The 23,348-nt window shown below is 37.1% G+C and overlaps 1 protein-coding gene across 3 annotated transcripts in view; it reads left to right on the plus strand.

Annotated features, from left to right (window-relative positions):
* Positions 1-23,220, plus strand: part of Nebl (nebulette) — a 336,213-nt gene extending 312,993 nt beyond the window's left edge. For 2 of the 3 annotated variants that reach the window (XM_027928590.2, XM_034636804.2), the window contains 2 exons: positions 19,203-19,309; positions 21,135-23,220. In XM_027928590.2, the coding sequence (XP_027784391.1) occupies positions 19,203-19,309; positions 21,135-21,311 (284 nt within the window). In that variant the 3' untranslated portion in view covers positions 21,312-23,220. Of the gene's footprint in view, positions 1-840; positions 991-19,202; positions 19,310-21,134 lie in introns of all 3 variants that reach the window. The other variant, XM_027928589.2, reaches the window with a different exon arrangement.
* The last annotated feature ends 128 nt before the right edge of the window (positions 23,221-23,348 follow it).

A 23,348-nucleotide genomic window follows, 5' to 3' on the forward strand; every position in this document is an offset into this window, starting at 1 on the left:
ACACAGTAACAATATTTTAAAGATAGATTTTTAAAATAATATGTGGAATGGTAGAAAGGTTTCCTGTGTAGTGTCATAAATATCTTGAATAGACTTGCAAGAATTTGAAATTTCTCTCTGAGCTTTTACATGTAAAATGAATAGTTTCCATAGGAAGCTTGGCTTTTCATTTAGGTGGCATGTATATAATGAAAGGAAAAAATGAATAGTTTGAATATAGTGATAGATGACATTTCAGACTTTTCAGACCGTGTTTAGCAAATGAGGTCTGAAAAAGGTTTGACAGCTATACAGTTATTTTATACAATATAATACCATAGATTTATCATTAAAATCTTGCTCTACCCTCTGATTTTACTCTAAATTTAGTTGTTGATGTTAATAAAATTGTGGGTCCAATGTAATGTAGGGATTCTAATACTCAAATAGCTAATTTGATCCACACAGTTAGCTGAGCTGTGTCATTTAATTTTCTAAGAATAAAGAAAAGACAAGTACCGCATGCCTGGTGACATTTTTGGAAAGCAATTATTTATAACCAGATGTTATGCTTGATAGAAATTTATTAGTTTGCCAGTGTTTTCTTAGTCCTTGTCAATTTCCTATCTGTTAATATCTCCTTTAAAATCTAGACTTCAAATGAGTATAAATAACCTTTAAGTCATTTATGTAGTAGATTTAATGCATACTGAAGTTTGGGAATAGATGATTAGAAACTTACTGAGATTTTGGATTATTATTTAATAAGGGATTGTTTTTCTTTCCCACTGAGATTTTAATTAATGTCATTGTTCTTTGAGTCACTTAATCACATGTCTGAATATTTTCCTTCCAATGTAGAAAAGGCGAGTCAATATAGGAGACAGCGGTCTCGATCGCATTCGAGCAGTACTTTTGGTACAGGTCTGGGAGATGACAAGTCCGAAATCTCCGAGATTTACCCTAGCTTTTCAGGCTGCAGTGAGGTCACAAGACCGTCCGATGAAGGAGGTATCAAACCGTAGCCACTTACCAAAAAAATTAATTCACTTTAAAAATGTGTCACGAGAGCATTTTTAACATATATTTTTCACCTTTTCACAAACATTCAGTCTGATTCACTTGAAATTTTAACATTAAATTTACAAAGTTGAGTCTTTTTTTAAAAAACTACTAATTTGCATTTTTTGCATGTAAGTTTTTTTTTTCCTGTCTTCACAATATTTTTCCTATTACTATACAGGAATTTGTAACTATAATAGGGTCTTGGGGCTTGCTATGTGTCTGTTCCACAGGAGTTGTATGTGACAGATTTACACAGTCACAATGGAAACTTGAATTCTGCATAGTTTGTATCTGATTTCCATTAAGGGAAAAAAAATCAATCTTACTGTAATATTTCAGTAGCTAAGAGATTATCATGAATTGGCGCGTGTTTAAATATTGATATAAATTTGCAGACAGAGGTAGGTCTTGCCAAAAAGAAATTGAGTATGAAACTTAGGATATGAGATTTTTTGAAAATGGAAAATACTATTGATTTTTAATAATCTTCTATTTTATTTACCTACTCTTTTCCTGTACCTTCTCCTCTTTTCTGCATCCAAGCTGGCAGATTAGATCATGATTTCTTTGGGGTGTTAAAGCTGATCCCGCTGATAAAGCTGTTCCTAAAGGACAAATATAAGTCGCCCCTCCCCTATTGCCCTTAGATTTTAGTGTAGTGAGGAGGGGGACAGGCCTGTCAGGCCAACAGAATACTGAATTTCCTTTTAAACCACAAAGGTCATATTGCTAAAATCCAGGAGATTTTGAAAATGAGCAGTTTAATGCCAGGGTGGGGGGAGGGATGGGGTTGGGGGAGGGGTGGGGTGGTGGGGCGGTAATAGGAAACTATGAAAGCTCTCGTCATTATGTATCCAATTTCTGCATTCATTTCAATAAAACCCCAATGAGCTTATATTCTATATATCTCAAATTAAAAATTCAGACTAGCTTTAGCCTTGTAGAAAGTTTTGAAGGTTGTCTTTTCTTTATATTGCCAAATAAATAGTTGTAAACCAATTTTGTTTTATTGTACTTACAATACCAATGAGAAGGTCTCCCCTTTCGGTGTATGATTTACTAACAAAAGGTTCAGTAACTTACTGATTTTTTTTTTAAACTTGGTCTTACAGATTTCCCCATTTAGTGTGCTTTGTGGTTTCAGAGGTACAGAATAATGTTGATGCTTGATGAGATAAATAAGCCCCAAGAAAATATACATACTCATTTGGATCAACCTTATTTAATATGACTCTGTTCAGTGTATTGGAGTTGGAGTCTTTCCCGAAGGTAATGCACCATAGAGTCTTGGCTTCAATCTCTTACTTCAGGTCTGTATACACCAGCACAGTATTCGTTCATTTATTCTCCAAATGTTCATTGAGTGCTCGTGTACACTAGCCAAGAGTTTGGGTCTACATTGCTTAGAGCAATGAGCACAGGAGAAATGGACTGGCTATACAGGGCTTCACATCTGGAGGGGAACCCAGGTAGTAAGCAAATACTTACCTAAATAATAAGCAATCACAGACAGAGTTCAGGATATGGAGATGGGATGGGGGCTACAAGATGTGTAACAGGACAATTCCATCTGGCCTTGATGTCAGGGACAACTTCTTTGGGGAAGGGATATTTGAGCTGAGAAGTGAATGCCAAAGTTAATTAGACCTACAGACTTTGTGAGCAGAATGTTTCTGATAGGCTAAGACACCATGACAGTGTGTCATTAAGACATGCAAATGGAGGTGTCAGAGAAGCAATCAGAGTTCAAAGGAGAAGGCTGCACTGGAGATAAATTTGGAAATCATCGTCCAAACCTGTGATCTTGATAAACTTGTGTAGAGAGGGAGAATTGGAGATATCTCCTGAAGACTCCTTAACAGCCTCTGTACCAGCAGATGATTCCAGGTGAGCTCTGATCTCATTACATTCTTTCTTCCAAGGCTGTAAAAACCTACTGCTGTTAGTTGTTTACGACCTTTTTCTTTTCTCAAAGCACCATTCCTTTTTTACTTTTCTTCCCCTAATTATTTCTTGTGAGAAGACTCTATATTAAGCCAAACAGGATGAGAAAATGTCTCCATTAAAAGAAAGTATAGATGAATCTCTAGCATTTGTATTAGAAGTTGATTCACAGTTAAGAGGGAATAATTACATTTGTCTTTGAAATGGGAGAACTTCAGTCTCTGGAGAAGGTGACAGGGGCCAGATTTTTTTTTGGCAGACACAGATGACTCAGTGACTCAAAAGACTGCATTGGTGAATTTTTGTCATGCAGAGTCACCTGTTAGAAGATGAACATCTTCTGACTTCAGTAATAGTTCCTAGTTTTGAAAGTAGATACTGAAGCATGAAGCAGAAGTTGAAATGTACCGGTAAGTTTATGACATCAACAGAGCCATGTGATACCCACAAGACTATTCATTTGAGAAGAATTTAGGACGTGTGGGTAAATGCTCCTAATTTCCTTTATCTGAAGTGAAACAAAGCACAATCTTCCCATGGCACCTCATGCCTACATTCAAATGACTAGTGACATAATGAACATAATACATGAAGGCTACCTCCCCCACTCCACCATCCTCCCAGGTCACTAAGTGGTAAGTGAAACTCTCCAGGCACCGAAGCCAACCTCTGTGGCATCAATCTCAGCTCTCATGCTTTACTCATACCCCACATGGAATCCATTAACAAATCTCGTTGCTTTCTCATGGCAGAAGCATCCAGAATCTGAGTGCTGTCCTTACCTCCATGGCTGCTACCCTCATTTCAGCCATTGCCCTATCATTTGGATGACCTCAGTCCCCTCCTGAATGGTTTCCCACTTCTGCAACCCCCTGCTCTGATCAGTTTTCCAGCTGTCAGGCAGAATCACCTTTTTGAAATAGCAAGGGAGAGAGGTCCCTGCTACCCTGCTTAGTTCTTATGTGGGCTCTTTGTTCGAATCTAGGAACCCCATGAATACAAAAGCTCATGAATGAGCAAAACGCAAAAAAAAAAAAAAAAAAGTTTTATTAAATGTCCCAAGTGAAATGACCAAAGCATGAAGCTTTTATCCTTTTTAGACAAAGGACAATATATTTGTGAAGGAATAGCTGGGGATAAATGAAGAGCTGCCCTGGGATAGTAAAATTCTTAGGATGCCACTAGGAGATGAACAGGGGGAGTAGAAGCCAGTGGAAGGTAAGGGTCACTTCAGAGTCTGTCCAGGTTCACTGAAGCCCCAGTTACTGGTATCTGGTGATCAAGGCTTTTTTACAGCCCTGGTATGGAAAGACACCATTCCCCAGAGCATCTTTAAGGCTTGCCCTTGCAGGGAGAGTCAGGCCATCAGGCCCTTTTGGAAGTTACAGGTCCCCCAGTGACATCAGCTATAAATAATCAACATACCCATGAGGCACATTTTGTCTTAACTCCTTCAAAACCCAAGTCAGATATGGCTCTTCTGCTACCATTTCATTCTGAAAAACACCCAACTCCTCACCATTGCCTACATGCCCCCTCTTTGATCTTGGGCCCTGTCTACTATTCAGCATTCATGTGCCATTCTGTCACTCACAGGCTGCAGTGACACTCATCTCCTTGCCTGATTCGAACTTTCCAAGGAAATTCCCATCCGGGGCCTCTGCACTTACTGCCTCAGCCCCTCTTTCCTACCCCAGGTATTCGCTTGCCCAGCCCCATTTTTCTTTAAGTTTCTTCTCTGTTGACATTTTATCAGAGACTCTATGTCCCAGAGACCGACAGCACCCTTCTCCTGCTATCTGTCCTTTCACCCTGCTTCACTGTAGCCGATGCCACCCGAGACATTGTGTATTGATGTCTATGTTTGTTCATCTCTTCCTGGCTAGCCTGTAAGCCCTGTGTGGGCCGGAGTATTGGTGGTTTTGTTTTCTGTTTTGTGTACAACACTTAGAATAAGCACTCACCAAATGCTTGGTGGCAGAATGAAATGGCCAAATTAATATTTTCAAACCAAGTTGGACATGGTGGTGCACACCTGTAATCCCAGCACTGGGAGGCTGAGGCAGGAGGATCACAAGTTTGAGGCCAGCCTCAGCAACTTAGTGAGGCCCTAAGCAACATAGTAAGGCCCTGTCTCAAAAAATAAAAAGGGCTGGGGAAGTGGCTTAGTGGCAGAGTACCCGAGGATTCAATCGCAGTACCAAAACAAACAAATCCCTATGAATACAATGTAAATATATTTACTTTTGTGAATAATATTCTCTTATAGAAGACTTGGAAGGAAATTCTTATGCTTTTGTTTTGATGATGTTTAGATATGTTTTAAGGACATTAAAACATAGCTTAAAGAGAAAAAAAAAAAAAAAAAAAAAAACAACCTAAAGTAGAAACATTCCCAGTGGGGTTTTTTACTTTTTAATTTTTCTGGTAGGGAAGAGAAGTAGTAGTATCGAAGACTTTTCAGAGACTTTGAAATGTAGGGTCTCCTTTGAAATGCATGCTCTGGAGCTCTGGTAAGGAGGAGTGGGTGGTATAGAAAGAGACTTTTATGGTGAGGACAGCTCTTTGATAGAAATCTTTAATGTCTTTAGAAGTAACAGTTAATCATATGCACTTACTTAAACTCTACCCAAGAAATTGAAAAGTGTTTTATAACAACACTTGTTAGGAGTAAGATGAAGAAAAAAGAAAACGTTCTTAAGTATTTCAAAATGCTATGTTTTCTTCTAGATTTTGTGGATTTCTTTAAATGTGGTTAGGATTTTATATAATAAAATGCATCATATCCCAAGAAGCTGTCCTTTAAGATTTGGTCATCTTCTTGCTGTGGAGTGGCTTGTGTGACAGGGACAGGATACTGAGCAGGGGGAGAGGACACTAGGCTTGAATCCTGACGCTCACTGCTTGGATTAGGTCCACTAGAGGTCATTTGGCCTGATCAGCTCATTTCTCATCTGTGTAGAACAAGAATAACTGATATTTCTTCTTCTTCTTCTTTAAAATTCTTTTTAGATATACATGATAGTAAGGAATACCTGATGTTTCTTAAGCTAAGTGCCATACAATTAAGTTAATTTTTTCCTTTCTCTTTCTTCTACCTGTGAGAATGTATTTCTGTTCTGAAAGCAATCTGTTTGACTTTATGAATTGATGGGCAGCTGTGAGTTCACAGTTTTGGGGTCCTTCTCATGAGATAGAAGAAATTCGGATTGTTAGGACAAAAGGTTGAAACATTTGGCTTATTCCCCAGAGGCAAAAATACAATGTGTTCATCTTCAATGTTGGGTTTTCAGAGCATTAACAGTTAAACCTTCCCCTTGAAGGTCTGATCATTGTCTCAGTTCTGTGTTTCTCATGATATTTTCTCATCTTGCTTTGATTCCTGAATATTTTCGTTCCCTTCTGTGATCCTCCTGGGCTTTCTCTATTCTCGATTCGACTCTCTAATGTATTAAGTTACCAAAGGGTTTTCATTTGACATCTCTACTGTGTTACTTTGATTCAATAACAGAAGCTTTTATTTAAACTTGATCCAGTTGTGTTTTGATTCTTGAATAGTATTATTTGAAATTATCTTTATTGCCTTTTGGTATTAGTTTAGTTTAACTTATTTTTCGTTTGACACACGGCTCCTCTGGTGGAAATAATCCTGCTGGTGTCTGCTTATTTCGCTGTGAGGTTGCCTTTGATCTTTGTGTTTGTCTTCACTTTGCCTGCACCGGGGCTCTGCCTCCTGGTATTGCTTTGTATTCCTTTGGTTTCCCTTAACTTGTGTATTTTTTTTTGTCATTGTGAGTATTTTTATGTGTTCGCAATCTCAGCCCACGTTTACCCTCCTCAGTTGGAGCTCGTGTTCCGTTTGGCTTCAGGTACTTTACGTGTTTCTGTTTTCCTCTGGAGCATAAAAGGGTATAGGAGTGAAATGAAAAACAGATGCACTTTTCGAAATAGACATTTTCAGTTTTGCAGCCTTGTGAACTTTGTCATTTTGCTGTGAAAGAATCTTATTGGAATGACCTAGTCCTGCCTTCACTGACCCAAAGCAAGTTTCTGAATTCTGTGGGGTTTAACCTAGCTTAGCTGGGCTGTGCTTCTAGCGCTGTATCTCACTTAATATGTCTTCAAAAGAGATTAACTTGTAAGAGTTGCTTCAGAACATTCTGGAACTCAACCTATCATCCAAATGGTGCCAAGAGGGCAGTGAGCTCATTAGGTAGCCATTTGCCCTCCTGTTTTAGTGGTACCCATTGCTCCATTTGCTCAGACGACAAATATTGATTCTCTCCCGTATGTGTGAGATGCTGGGAACCCACATATAAAAGAAATACATCTATTGTCTTCAAAGAGCTCATTGTATTCTATTAGGTGAACCAGATGGCGAAAATCATTGCACTCAGGAAGGTGTCATGAGGGAGTATTATCCAGGATCAGAATTAGCCAGGCAGAGAACAGGGTAAGGAGTGTTTTAGGCAGAAAAAATGGCATAGGAGAGAGTGTAGCATATTGGGGACTTGGTGTGGCTTGATGCCTCTTCAGCCTAGGCTGTGTGTGTCTTCACATGGGCTGAAGAAGAGCCCAGAACCAGAGGGTAGGTAGGGCTGAGCTCAACCTCTGCAGAGACAGAATTCAGTTGCATGTAACCCTAGGGCACTTTTCTTGGGCTTTCTCCTGCTGGAGATTTACAGGCTCTTTAGAGGACCAGTAACTAGACTTGTAGGTACTCTGAGTGTTTTCTGAGAATCTGGGCTGCCTTAGGTGGTTTAGATGCTACTGAGGGAATGACTACTTGGGCATCAAGAGAACAGGAGGCCTTCTTAGCAGTCCTCCAGAGGAGCCAATTGTATAGAAACGGCACTGTGGATTTTTATGTCCAGTGTTACAATGTCCCTTATCCTTGACATTTTTCATTTAGGTAAAAGAGCAGAGACATCAAACCAAAGCACCTTCCTACTATAACAGCTTTCAGACTCCACATGAAATATCCAATTTCAGGGTGTTTAATGGGCATCTCAGATCTTATATCTGAAACCAAGAACTTATTTCCTATCTCCCCCCGCCAAAAAAAAAAAAAAAAAAATCCTCGCCTGTTCTTTGTGTTCACCCCCCAGCTAATATTGGGGAAGGAACCTGGGAATCAACTTTATCACCTTTCTTCCTCTCACACTTCACATCTGATCCATCTATAAAACTGATGGCTCTATCTTCAAAATCCCCAATCCAGTCACCTATCACCCCTTCGGTTGCACCCAGAGAGAATCACCATCCTGTTTCACTGTGATTGTAAAATATGCTCCTGGTCTTTATGATTCTATTCTTACCTGCATTGGGCTGACCTCACCCCATTGGCAAAATGATCCTTGAAAAATCTACACCTGATCTCATTACAGCCTTGTTCAACATATTCTAATGGCTTGCAGTCACTCTTAGACTTAACCCCAAATTTATAATCTACAAGGGATTGCATGATCTGGTGATAAGTCTCCCTCGTCCTTGATCATATCTCTGATTGCATCTTCCATCGGCCTCTAGCCATACAGCCCTCCTGGCTACTTTAGGACGACAGAAGTCCTCTCACCCTGAGCCTTTGCAATCACTGGGCCCTTTTCTGGAATACTCCCCCAGTGTTGTGCCTTGCTCACTTCCTCCGGGTCTCTGATTAGATGCCACGTAATCATGAAGACTCTCCTGGACCGCTCATCCCACACACGCCCATAACTCCCTATTCCCTGCTTTATTTTTCTCCTAAACTCTTTTTACCACTGCCATTTTATTAGTGTTCATTAATTCGTATAGTATCTGTCTCCCCCAGAATAAAACTCTATTAGAATATAATCTTTTTGTCTGCTTTCTATTTCTTTGATATAGAAATTCTGCAATCAGCACCTGGATTATAGATACCCAATAAATATTGTTGAGTACATAAATATGCACAAGTCTAAGTTTAACCCAAAATGTAAAGAATTTGCTTTGATACCCATACCCAATCAATGCAACTTCACATTAGTTTTATTGTCTAATTAAAGCTAATTTGATTTGAGAATAATCATACCACTTGCAGATTTTTGCTTTTTTTTTTTTTTAAAAAAAAAAAGCAATAATCTTGGGCTGGGGATGTGGCTCAAGCGGTAGCATGCTCACCTGGCATGTGTGCGGCCGGGGTTCGATCCTCAGCACCACATACAAACAAAGATATTGTGTCCACCGAAAACTAAAAAAATCCAACTGGAACATACTATTGTGACCGCTGTCTAAGCCAGAGTCAGCCAATGATCTTTCATAACTGGGAAAGCAGTAAATGATTCCAATGTTAGTACTTCTGTTCTCATATAAATACTTCTCACCCCAATGGTTTATTTTTCTTGTGATTCTGTAGGACTCAGTAGGGACTCACAAAATAAATGTGCTCATCAGAATTCTAGAATCATCCCTCCTTTATTATGGCCTTTATCTCCGTGTACTCTGGTTATTGAGATCAGGAACTCCATGGGACAGGGAGTGAATGTGTCATGGCTTTCATCTTGGTACTTTAGCACAGGACCAGGAGTGCTCAGTAAATGAATGATGAAGGGAAGGAAATACAGGGCGAGAGCAGCTCCTCTCATACCTAGGCACAGTGTAGGTCACAGGGATGTGTTGAGTTTCTCAGGACAGTAGACATCCTTAAAAGATAAATTTATCATTACATTGAGAACAGAAATATTAAGCACAGGTACAATGTAATAATAAGCTATTAATATATTTTGAAAATGATGGATATATATCTAACCAGCATTATTTCCAAATCTCTCAATATGAATAATATCTGCAAAGTCACAATTATTTGCCTAGTGTTTGCATTAATTTTTTTGTTGATTTTTCTCTTCTCATGAGTGAGAAGAGAAAAATCAACAATAAATCAGTTTTTATGATTTTATAGATGGCATCTTGCCACTGGTTCAGGGTTTTTGGTTTTTAATCATAAGCATAGCTTTTAAATTAGATAAACAGAACTGCCTACTAGATAATCTACTCCTGGAAAAGGAAACGGATTCACTGTTGGTGGGAATGTATTGTTACAGTCATTAGGGAAAACAATATGGAGGTTGCTAAGAAAGTAAAAATAGAACAACCATATGACCCAGCAATTCCTCCTCTGGGTATATAAACAAAAGAGATTAAATCACTTACTATGTAAAGCTGTCTGAATTTCCATGTCCCCAGTGTAGCATTATTCCCTCCCAATCATTAAGATATAAAAACAACCTAAATACCAATCAATGGGTGAATAAAGAACATGTAACACATCCATATTCAGCCTTAAAAAATGAAGATCCTGATATTTGCCACAACAGAGATGAACTTGGAGGACTAACTGAAATAAGCCAGACACAGAAAGAAAAATATTGCCCAAGGTTATGTGCAGAAAAAAATATTTTTTAAAAAAAGAGTTTAAATATACAGAAATAGAGAATATTACAAGGGTTGCCATGATGGTGGTGAGGGAGGGGATGGGGAAATGATGGTCAGAGGGTATAGGCTAGCAGGTCTGCAGCATGAGCAAGCCTAGAGATCTACACAATAGAAGGACCACAGCTAATAAAAATGTACTTTATTAGGGATTTTTGTCAAGTAGATTTTAGCTGCTTTTCTTATATATATATACAAAGTAACTGTGTGAGATGATAGATATGTTAATCTACTTCATTCCAGTAATGATTTTACTATCTATCTTTATATATCCTATACTATCATGTTTTAAACCTTAAATATACTATCTAATTTATTTTTTAAAAAAGGAAAAGAAAATACACTTCTGATTTAGAAGTATTCATCTTCATTCAAAAAATTTGCTAATATTTCTATTTTAGACACTAGTTTAATTTTATCATTACTAATTGGTGACCCCTGACTCTACTTCTCTCTCCCCAAAATATCCAACTTCTTCCTAAAGGAGCATTTCCAAAGAAAATTCATTCAACCAGAGAATCTCAGTTCTGCTACTTCCCAACCATACTTGAGTATTGTTATGTTCAAACTGAATTTGAGACGTTTGTTCTTATCTCACCCAAACGTGATGTTTTGTGTTTAGGAAGATTTGAAGAGTTGATTATAAAATAAATTTCTGTGATAAAAGTAATCAATGACTTACTGATGACTTACTGTTCCTTTTTAATATGAAATCCAACTAGTAGACTATTGCATGATTAAACCTAAGCATCTAACCAGTACATAGAGCCCATGGAAGGTACACATTATAAATTATTAGAAAAATTTATTTCTGTTCCTCCGTCAAGAAAAACCTTCAGGCTTCTGCTTGAATTTGAAGCTTTAGAGAAACTCATATTCTCTCTCTTCATTGAAATGAAATGAAAGGTTGTAAGTTTCCCTTTTTGCGTGGAGGAAGGGGTCAGGTCGTAATGAGCAGCATTTGTTTGAGGATGCATGTCTGACTTCCATTGATTGGCCAAGGTTCAGAGGGTCTGAGATGCCTGTGAGGAAGAGGCAGCTGATTCTTCAAGTAGCAAGCAGTAGAGCATGAGGAAATACGTTTCCTGTGAAGCTGAGCTATTGGGAGAAAGAGAAGCTGTCTCCATACTCTACATTCTTTATTTTCTTATTCTTTGGGGATAGTGCATATGTGTGTCTACATACCGTTAAGGACCATGTGCCATGGAAATATCATTAAAGACTCTAATTTGGGACAGAAATTAGTTCCCTTTTTATAGCAATGATCCTACTTATATTAGTGGTTTGAATTAGAGTTACAAGTTGGAGAGTTTATCCCAGCTTAAATAGCTAAAATAAGCAGCATCTCTGAGAAAGAAAAAGAATGCAAGTTGAAATTCAAATCCAAATACAGGGGTAATTTGGCTAGATTATTCTTAAGCAAAATAGCAGGCATTCTTAAACCTGAAGTGTCTAGTCCTACTTAAACCATATTATGTCTTAGTTCAGTTCTGTCAGAGAATATTCACAGACTCATTTTTTTTCCTAGAGAAAAACCACTTAGCTTTGAAATCACAATGTACTGCTTTTCTGGGCTTGTGGGAATAATCAAATTTAACTGGCAAATAATTTAAGATGTAACTAATTTTATGTTTTTTCAGTACTTAGGAACTGTAGAGTCTCCAAAATAATATTTTAGAAGTAGTTAGATAACTAAGCCAAACATATAAATAAGATGCTTTGAAATGTAACATGTAAGGTTAGATACAAAACTACAATGTAGGTATATTTCCTTTTGCCGTTGAAAGATGATAAAGATTCTTTAATTATTCAATTTATACTTTAAGCAATGTTATAAACCTGATTATCTAAATTTAGGGAAGAAAATGGTTCAATTGTATCTTATATTTAATTATATGTTCAACTAAATCCTTAATATGTCTGTGGCAGTAATGCTGATCACTATTTTGATGCTGTCCTGGGGTGCATTTTTTTGGGTATTGTACAAAATGATTTTCAATGTTGGGTGTCATCATAATGGGGGTAGTCATTGCTCAGTTGGAAAGTAGTCAAAGTTGCATTAGGAGCTGTGATGTTTATTGGACATAAACTTGAAATTATTCATATAGAGAAAGATGAATGACTTGATAATTTCCCTGGACAAAATAGAATGGTATTGTCAGTGGGAAGAAGAAAGAAAAATCAATCTTTTTCTCTCCCTCCTCATTCCCTCTTTCCCTTTCTTTTAGACTTTTCAGAGTCCAAAATGACAAAAACAAACAAACAAACAAACAACAAAAACCCTGTAATCTCTTGCTTCAGAAGTGATCTGAGCTTCCTTTTCCAAAAGTGAAGGAATGATTGCTACTATGGTCTCTTCCGGAGATGTTCTGGCTTGTTTGATCAACCACACAAGCGTCAGCTTTTTCATTGGGTTTATTGCCCAAAACTGAACCCCCAACCACAACATAAGCCAGTGACAAATAGAGGAACCTCTGTGAGCCTAGCAAGCCTGACTGGCTGCTCAACCTGAGCTCTTAACCTTCAAGTTGTTTGTCTTTCTCTCCCTCCCACTCCTGCCAGCCCCCAGCAGATAAGATGGACTGCCTTGTCTTCAGACTTCAGATCATGTCCTCAGTCACTCCTGGAAGTTTTTCTGCTCTCCAGACCACAGTACTCTTGCACTTCCTGAATCCACAGTGGTTATTTTGAAATGGATCTTACCCCGTCTTGCCATGTCTTCCAACATCATTTTGGTGTGGTACAGTCAAGAGTTTGGACCACTGACACTAAAACCTGGTTCCCAGCCAGCTCTGATTTCTACCTGGTTCCTTAACCTCACTAACCTTCATATACTATTTCTGTAAAATGAAGATCATGGTGACATTCACACCAGTTTTTGCACATGACATGCTAAATACAGGGCCTGGCACACTCTAAATAGGGGAATTGGATGTCCCAAATTGCCTCAGACTAAGGGTGTTCCTAGGAAGCCCAACTCTCTGTGCGAAAACTGGGTATGCCCTGAGCAAACTGAATTGGTCCCCCTAATTGTGAGCATTTATCTTATTTAACTTTTACTGTTTGCCTATTTTGTATTCTTGGGGAAGTGAAATCTTATTTACAAATTTTCCTTGTTAACTTCCAGAGGGCTATGCACCTAGGTGCTTAATTATTTTTATATAAATCATATTTTCTTAAGGGACTGGTGGTTGTGCAATGATGTGAATGTACTTCATGGCAAAGAACTGTACACTTAAAAATGGTTCAGATGGCAAATTGTATGATATGTATACTTTACCATAATAAGAATGATTTGCAATCTTAAAAGGTCTTATTAGTTTTATATTCTATAATTATATATATTTTATATTCTATAATATTCTATATTATTATATAGTAATTAAATTTAGTGAAGAGTAGAAGATTAACACAAATAATATGGTAGTGTAGAGGGAGGAAATTGTCAGAAATCTAGCATTAGCTTGAGAGAGAAGTTTTAATTTTGCAAAGACATGTTTTTGTCTTCACATTCCCCCTCTCTTAATGGTGACCAGCTCCTACTCTGGTCAGCCCCTGGGAAGCAGGGTCCATGTCCCTTCAGGGTCTTGTGGCACTTGTCTTACCAGGAGTGGTCATATTAACCTTCTAATTTCTCACTAATGGACTTCCTTTCAATTCGGGTTTCTTCCCACAATTCCTTCACATGGTTCATGGACCCTGCTGGGGTGGAAAATTTAATATATGAAATGTTGATGAATTTTATTTTTTTGCATATTTCCAAAGATTGAGCGATTAGTTTGGATTATGATGATGATCAGGTGTGTCTTTAAACATGATGGTTTTTACTCACCTGTGGATCATATCATTTTTCTGTTAAAGTCTATTAATTCCCGGTTTATCATGCAGTAAGCCTGTTCCTTAGGTAGTAATCTATTCATAACTTGTCATTAAAAACCAACAAACTAAAACCTAGAAGTAATCTGGCTTGTTTCTGTTTTCTTCAGAGAAAGAAAAATTTTTATAGTGTTAAGAATTCTCTCAGACTAATAAATAGCATCTTGTTGTTAGATTAGGGATCAACTCCATGGTTTTAGTGCCCATTTATGGCTTGTGGGGGGGACTTAGTTGCCATGAAGACTTGAAGCTCTGACATGAAACTCAATGATGTGTTTAAGAGATATTTCAGCCTAAAGGTCCACATTGTGGAACTATTTTATTACCAATTAGCTTGGCCACCTTGCTCATGAACTCGATGGGATCTAATTAGAATCTGTCTTATTGTTTAATATTCACTTTTAATGAGCAGCCCTTTATACTTTGTCTTTTAGCAATCCCTCTTCAATTGTCTAAATAAAGATTCCTGTGCTAAAAACAAAACAAAACATCATAACATTAATTTCTTTGACACACATTAGCTGATAAAACTGGTATTAGAGAATAATGGGGATCATTTCGTTGGATCCTGTATCCTTTATTGGAAAACTTTTCAAGAGTGATTTTCTCCTTATACTGGATTTTAAAAATAAAGGGGAGAAAGCCCCCAAAATTATTTTCTCAGTTCATGTTATATTTATAGTCAATAAAGACTTTTTTTGGACAAGTTGACTTTGACCATATACTGAGGTCTGTAGTCATTTAAGCCTTCCACCTTGTCTTTAATGACTTGAGACCTATACTGTGCCTTCCCTAGCAAAAATAATTGTTCTGTTGTCACCCTGCTTAATTTTTGAACTTCTATTATTTTTCACTATTATGTCAAGTTGGAGCAATACCTATTTTTGGATAGTTGTTGTGATAATTAAAGAGCAGCATACAAGCACTGTACATGTGAAAGGACACTTCCTTCTCTTCCTTGACCAGCTATGGGTGTGTCCCCCAAATTGAACCTCTTTGGGGGTAACTTTCTCCCCTTACTATGGGTTCATATCCTTGATCCACTAATTTTAATCTCTGTAAATTTGCATAGATCTTCTCCTTTTCTTCAGTTTCAGATTTTTTAAAATATATTTTTAGTTGTAGATGAACACAATATTTATTTTATTTTTGTGTGGTGCTGAGGATCAAACACAGTGCCTCACATGTGTTAGGCAAGTGCTCTACCACTGAGCCACAATCCCAGCCCCAGTTCCAGATTTCTTAAACCTCTTAAAAATGTTTTCCTCCCTTCTCACCTTCTATTTTGTGATCTTGAAATCAACACACTTCTTTATTTTAGTTTTATTTCTTTCCACTTTAAAAATAAACATTTAAATGAAAATATTGGGGACTGGGGGTGGTAGAGGCCTTGGCTTCACTCCCAGCACTGCAAAACAACAACAAAACCCAAACCCAAAAATTACATGTGTAAAAATATATGCAATATATATGGGCTGTTTTTGGAATAATTCTGCTGTGCACTAGGAGGAGACATTTTGGTTTCATAAGAATAGGAAGACATCCCAAAGACTGCCTGAAACGCTTGGTGCTTTTGTCAGCTTCCAGATCTCTGGTCAATGATCTCACCAATGTGAAATGAAAGTTGAGTCAAACTTCTGAGCTTTGTTGTTGTCTTAGGTTAACAAAAGCTCTTGTTTTGTGGCTTTGATGTTGTGGAAATAAAACTCTCAAATTCAAGCCACTTGGGTTGGAATACCATTGCACCTTTCTTGTTCAATATCAATGCTGAAGAAATCTGACCACCAGTTTAATGAAAGGACACCATGTGTTTTTCTCTTTTCCAAGATGTCCTTGTTTGTTGCAAAGTTAGCCTGATGTCTTGCCTTTTGAAAAATAGTTTGCATTCTACATTTCGTGGAAGAAATCCCATATGTGGAATGACTATCTTTCAACTGAATTCTTAACAAACTGAATTTTTGAAGCCATCACTTTAAATTTCCTTTTGCTTGTTTTATCTGTTTCCAAAAAAAAATCCATGAGGCATAACTACAGAAAAGCAATGTTTTGCCTCTTTTAGCACTGACATTTGTTTTTACTAAGTTGATTCCTCTAGGCTCTCAGTTATATTTTTCACAGCTCCTAATAGGAGCTTCTTATTGCACCGGGTATAAAGTAGATAACAAGGTTTTATAACCCCAAAGGAACTTTTTGTTAAGTAATTCAGCCAAGGAGAGAAATAAGAATAATCAATAAAAGCATGAAGAGAAACCAGAAGGGCTAGATGGATAAAAGCTACTCTGCAGTGTCTCATTCTAAATTTTCTCCCGGCTCTCTCCAACCCACACCTATTGAGGACTAACACATTACTTTCTTTACTTTACTCAATAACAATAACTACTGCTTCTCTTTGAAGGGCAGATTTCAGCCATTGAATATACACACCATTTTTGAAATCCCAAATTAGAGAATGTAATTCAAGAATAGAACATTCTTGAATGGTCACTACCCACAGGAACAGAATTGGAATTGTGATTTATAAACTGTGAAAATAAATCTATTACAGATTCTGAGTTAGCATATTTTTTTTCAATGTCCTTCCCTGAAAGTATTATTCCAAAATATTTTGAGACAGTTTATCCTTAACTCTGTACCAAAAAAAGTAAAGTTCATAGTTAATTAGTATAACAATGGATTCGAATTTAATTTTCTTAAGTACACCACAGAACAGAGGCATTTATATTTAATCTTTAGAATTTGTAGATAGATTCAAATAATAATTAATGAAGAAATGACTAGTTTAAATGATTAGAAACAAGTTTATAACTGCCAGACCCAGGTATATGGATAAAATCACTGATTTATGCTTGTCATTGAAAAGGCCCTAAGTATCCAGAGCCATTTGCTTAATTGGGTAAAGGGCCAGTTTCCCAGGACCATCCTGGCTCCAGGAGAGTTGTCTTTGTCACTTCTCTTATGCCTGGCATGCCTTGAACATGGTGGACAGTCATAATTATTAGCCATTACGGAGACTTACTATGTGTCAGGCAATGCAGAAGCTGTGTGCACATTAGCTAGTAAGTATTTGCTGAGAGTTGAAAGTCAATGCAGTCTTCAATACACAAAGAAGACCTTCTACCCAGCTATGTAAGGGGACCTAAATATTTATGGAAATTTCTTGATTTTTCATTGTGAGTGGATTTTGACAATTTCCTTAACATCTCTTGACATGAAATATTTAAGTTGTGTTGATAATCTTGAAAAGTGCTGTTTTCTGAAGTATTTGGTGTTTAATGCTATTTTAATAACTTTACAATGTACACTATGTAAAGATCTTGGCAATTCCTCTTAGATGCCTTATCTTGACGTTAAATAAAATTCGTACCAGTTTGTAACATAAATTCACTCAAGAACTATTAAAAGAATCCCTATTCAATATTGAGGGAACACAGCAAGGTTTTATAATTTTCTGATCAGTAAGATACTTTAAAGTATCAATGATCTTGTGTGTCATTAGAATAAATTTATTTGTGAAGTATTATAACACCCAAGAATTAGATCTGCTGATTTCTTTTATTATAAAACCTGTCTTCAAAAAATCAACCCATTACAATTACTATATCTTGCAACTTGGTTAAATGAAAGTGGAAAACTATTAGGGATTTAATAACACATATTTAGTATAACCTTTATTAATGTAATATATACTTTTTCAAAACAATGAAGGGCATGCTACTAAATTACCTTCATTTATAGCTGTTTTCTGGTTACAGATATTTAAATATATAGAGAAACACATGAAACTATGTCTTTTGATTTTGTTGAGATTTTATATAACTTCTGTGTTGGTTTCTCTAGAAATCAGAGTTTTTTTCAAAGTTCTTCAAAACAGAAACCGTGTGTTTTGAGTGCCATAATTGGTGGTGAGGACAGCACAAACTGAGTAAATCTCATTTGATCCCTTTTTGTTTGTTTGTTTGGTGCTGGGGATTGAACTCAGGGGTGCTCAACCACTGAGATATATCCCCAGAACTTATTAATTTTTATTTTGATACAGGGTCTCACTAAGTTGCTTAGGGTGAATTGCTGAGGGTGGTCTTGAACTTGCTATCCTCCTGCCTCAGCCTCCCGAGTCACTGAGATTACAGATGTGCACCATCATGCCTGGAAGATACTTTTTCTTTCTTTCTTTTTTTTTTTTTTTTTAAACATAGATAATGTGTATGAAATTCTTTAAGTGGTCTTGTTCCTCAGGCTTTAGTAAAAAAATACTCAAATAACTTACTTAGTCATGACTTATAGTCAAAAAGGAGAATTCATGTATTCTATATAAAGTTTTATTTAAAGGGTATAAACTTTGTACTGATAATTACTGAGCAGTCATACATCGCTAAACATATGTTTTATTTATCATCTTTGTTAATGTAACATTCAGCTGTATATCTTAATATTGAAAGTATCCATTATATGAGAATCTCTCTGAAAATATTGATATTCTGCTATTGGTTTGGCAAACTAATTAAATTCCTTTAACATTCTTATTTTTATTTTGGAAAATGCCTAAAAGAATGACATGTACAAATAAAAACATGATTTTGTTAAGGGATTATTGGAAATTTTTGTTTTGTGTTTACATCATTTTAACATAGTATCTATAAGAGTAATAAAATATTTAAAATATAATCTGCTGCATGCTTAACTGATTTTTTTTAAAAAAAATATGTCCTTAATTACTGAGATTTGGACTAATCAAGAGATTGCTTATAACACTGCTACTCAAATTTCACATGACACTGCCAAAAGCATTTGTTTTCTGAAGCTTCTAGCAGAGCATGAAGCCTCTTTGAGGGTTCATTGGGGAGGGGTGTTTTGAAGCTAACTCTGTGGAATCTGTGTGTGTGTTTCATGTGCAGCGCCTGTTCTCCCTGGAGCTTACCAGCAAAGCCATTCCCAAGGCTATGGGTACATGCACCAGACCAGTGTGTCATCCATGAGGTCTATGCAGCACTCACCAAATCTAGTAAGTGTCATTTAAAGTGTTCCTACCTGGTCTTCCCATTTTACCTCAAAAATACAAATGCACATGGAATACATTTGAAATGCTGATGGAGCATTGGAGATCAATGGTGACTTGTTGCCATTTATACAACTCTTTCAAAGGAATGCCAAAAATATATAGATAAAGCTTTCAGAAAGGAAGGCATTAGTAGGCATTGTATGAAATAATCAAACGTACAAGAAATCTATTAGTTAGACATCTTAATGTGATCATGATTGGTATTAGTCAATTATAGAATCTTCATTTAGGACTAAAAAGGTACAAATATTTAATGGTCATATTAATGAGTTAACCTTGATGATCATCAAGATGGCCATGGAGCTGATATAATTCTACTAAAATAGCTAATAGGATTTTGAATGTTCCCAACACAAAGAATTGATAAATGTCTGGGGTGATAGATCTGCCAGTTACCCTGATCTGATCATGATGCATTGTAGACATGCTTCAAAATGGGCTGCACTGTAGCCCATAAATTTGTACAATTACTATGTGTCAGTTAAAGATGTATTTTTGGAGAAAAAAAGGTCTTCAAGTCCCCCTGTTGAAAATCTTGAAATCTTTGAAGTCTTTTTTTTTTTGCGGGAGGTGAAGTAGTGGGGATTGAACTTGGGTAATTGATGATCATCAATTACCGGGAATTGACCATTGAGCCACATCCCTAGCCCTATTTTGTATTTTATTAGAGACAGGGTCTCAATGAGTTGCTTAGCACCTCAAGGTTGCTGAGGCTGGCTTTGAACTAAAGATCCTCCTGCCTCAGCCTCCTGAGCTGCTGGGATTACAGCCATGCACCACTGTGCCCGGCCATCAGAAATCTTGAAATCTTGATAGATTAATTCAGTGTTAAGTTTGGAAGCAGTACTTGAGGTCATCAAGTTATGCTTCGCCTCTCATACTGAAATGGCTTTTCCCAGCCCTATCACAGTCCCTTGGCCTTTGTCAAACACTTAGGAACATGCCACTTTTCTAAGCTGTAAGATAATTGGTACAAGTGTCTTGACGTCCCAGCCGGTTTCCTCAGCCCATGAATGCTGTTTTTGAGATTTTCTGGTGGTTAGTATTAGCTAAATTCTTATTGTTAAACAAAAATGAATATAGGAATACTCAAAATTCCTCATTATAACAAGGATTTAGTTATATGAACCTCCATATTCAGAACATTTTTATATTACGTTTCTATCATTGTGATACAACAACTGTAAAGGGAGTATATAATTTTTTAAAAAATTTGTTTTACATTTTTTTTAAAAAAGGGAAACAGAAATTCTTATTACCTATTTAGGAAAGATTCCTTGACTCTATTAGGAGGGACCAGTAGCAGAGGGGCAGTGGGTTCAGGGCCTGTCTGCCGCTGTGATGGGTTTGTCATCTGGAGACTATGGAACAGGGAGAATCTACATAATCTAGTTTCTGGGACCATCTGAAACTGGGGAAGTCAGCTTTATTGTTTCAAAGCCTACCTTTGAAGGCTAGATGATGATGGTGACAATGACGACGACGACGATGATGATGATGATTGTCTTTCCTCACTGTCTTTTCTAGCTATTCTGTTGTCTTTATCTCTGCTCTGACCCTCCAATGTTAAGTTCCCCCCTTACTCTTAGACTGATAAAGTGAAGATCAACACAATTAGATGTTAGACTCTGGTTTACAGATTTCCCCAATGCAACATCCTGGAAGTCCTTCCTGGTCTTGCTCTATGTGTGGGAGGGTCTGCTGTAGCTAGCATGTGTGGCTGTGACAGTCCTGGTACTCATTGTGTCATTCCTTCTTGCCTCCTCAGAGGACCTACCGAGCTATGTACGATTACAGTGCCCAGGATGAGGATGAGGTCTCCTTCCGAGATGGCGACTACATCGTCAACGTGCAGCCCATCGATGACGGCTGGATGTATGGCACAGTGCAGAGAACTGGGAGAACGGGCATGCTCCCAGCAAATTACATCGAGTTTGTGAATTAATTCCGTCTCCTTGCCCTTTGAGCTTTATTCTAATGTATCCCAAACCCAATCTTTTTAAAAGATAGAAGACACTTTTAAGCAACTTGGCAATTATTTTACAACAATGTATCCTTACTTTGACAATTAGACACACAGGTACCAGGAAGGAGGAGTGAATTTTGGCCGATGAGAGCAGCATATTCAGTAATTCCTGTAAACAAAAATCATTACTGTCTGGAGACCTGGTGCTGCTAATTGTGTTTGTGGTTTCCTTTGATTGGTGATTGAACCCTTCTGGGAAATGTATTTTTGTAGACTTTAATAGAGACGTTGATTGTCCCTTCAATGTAATGAGTGTGTGAAACTTCTTAGCTGTCACTTTGGAATCACCAGAAGCCAATTCTCAACTCAGTAACACAGCCAATAATTTAAAAACCGTTTAGCTTTTGAGTCATTAGGCAATTTCCAGTTCAACTGAAAATTGCCTACTATAATAAAATGTAAGCAGTGGCAGAATGATAGTCTGCTTAAAATTTTATTGACTGGTAGCCTTAGGGACCCAACAGGAAATTTCCTGGATCCCAAGGCTGACTGGAATCTGCTTATTTCTCACTTGCACCAAGGCATATCCTACTCCCCATTTACATTCTGTGGACTCAAGTACTGCCCCGTTCCACAGAACATCAGGACCAAATAACTTCACAGCTACTCTGTAAAGGGCAAAGATTAATGTCATCTGTATTATTTCCCTAGTAGTGTTTACCCTGTTGCATGTCACGTAGGTTCAAGTTTCTGTATCATAGACAGCTGCACTGCCCATTCCTGTTGTTAAAAGCAAACAGTGTGGCTGATATCCAAAGCCCTCCCCTGTAGCTGCCAGCGCATCAGAAAAACATATATTGAGAAGTTGCTTGAGATTTTCCTGCTGTATTGCACTGTAGTTTTGAAGGATTTACACCTTAGGAAATAGATGTATACTCTAGTAAATAAGTGATTTAGGTATTTATTGAGCGGCTTTCATTAACTTAATGCTGCTGTTGATTTAAAAGTGAAGAAAACTTAATAGAATCCAGTGGAAAAAATGGCATATAGAGTGTACTAGGAAAAACCCCAGCAAACAAAAGTTACCAACTCCATATAGAGATGGTCTGGTTTTCTTATTTTGGAAAATGGTCTTCAAATTCTGGAATGGGATTCTAGCCATTAAGACTGGTTAATCAAAAAGACTTTCTTTCTACTCTGTGATTTTTATTTTCTAAATCACATTCATAGGAATGTCATCAGAGATTTTTCAGTACAAGCCAAACAGTTTGTCTACTGAAAAAGACATGGTTGGCATGTTTTGGGTGACTTTTCAGGCATTTGCTAGATTCACAGCCATAAGTGTAACCTTTGCTGGTGGGTGTTGGAATTTCTCCTGGAGCCTGCAGTCAAGGTCACCAAGAGTTTGGTGTCTGTTGACAATTCTGTGTTTTTCTGATTGTGCCCTTTATTGTGACTTGCAACAGGGTAGCATTTGTGTAGAATCTGACTCTATAGTTGTGATGAAACTGAAAAAAAAAATGAAATTGCAAAAATAAAATGTATGGGCATTGGGGACATGTTATTTGATATATTCAAGGAAATTAACAAAACAACCTATAAAACAACTTTTCTTGAATGTTTACTAGTCTAAAGGCCAAAGCTGATTCATTAGCACCTTGGAAGAGTTAGCACATATTTTTGAAAATCTATAATTTCCCCCCTTTTTTACATTAAAAGATCAAAATAAGCTTTATTGCACTAAAGCTGTTTCTACAATACATTGATATGCAATTTAAAAGAGAAAAATTCAGGCAAAGATCTTGAGGTATTTAGAAGAGGTTTACAGATTACCAGATAGCCAGTTCAACTGATTTTCTGTCATTTAAATGGCCAGTCATAATTAAACTGATTAAACTCTATATCTGTTTTGCTGTCTTGTATAAATGCACAAAGACAACTGAACTTGCAATAATTTTGCAAAAATTTGTGCATTAAAATCAAGGGCAATAAGCCTGCTTAATTTGATTAGATTAA

This window comes from Marmota flaviventris, chromosome 12 (assembly GCF_047511675.1).
Source record: "Marmota flaviventris isolate mMarFla1 chromosome 12, mMarFla1.hap1, whole genome shotgun sequence".
Taxonomy (NCBI): Eukaryota; Metazoa; Chordata; class Mammalia; order Rodentia; family Sciuridae; genus Marmota; species Marmota flaviventris.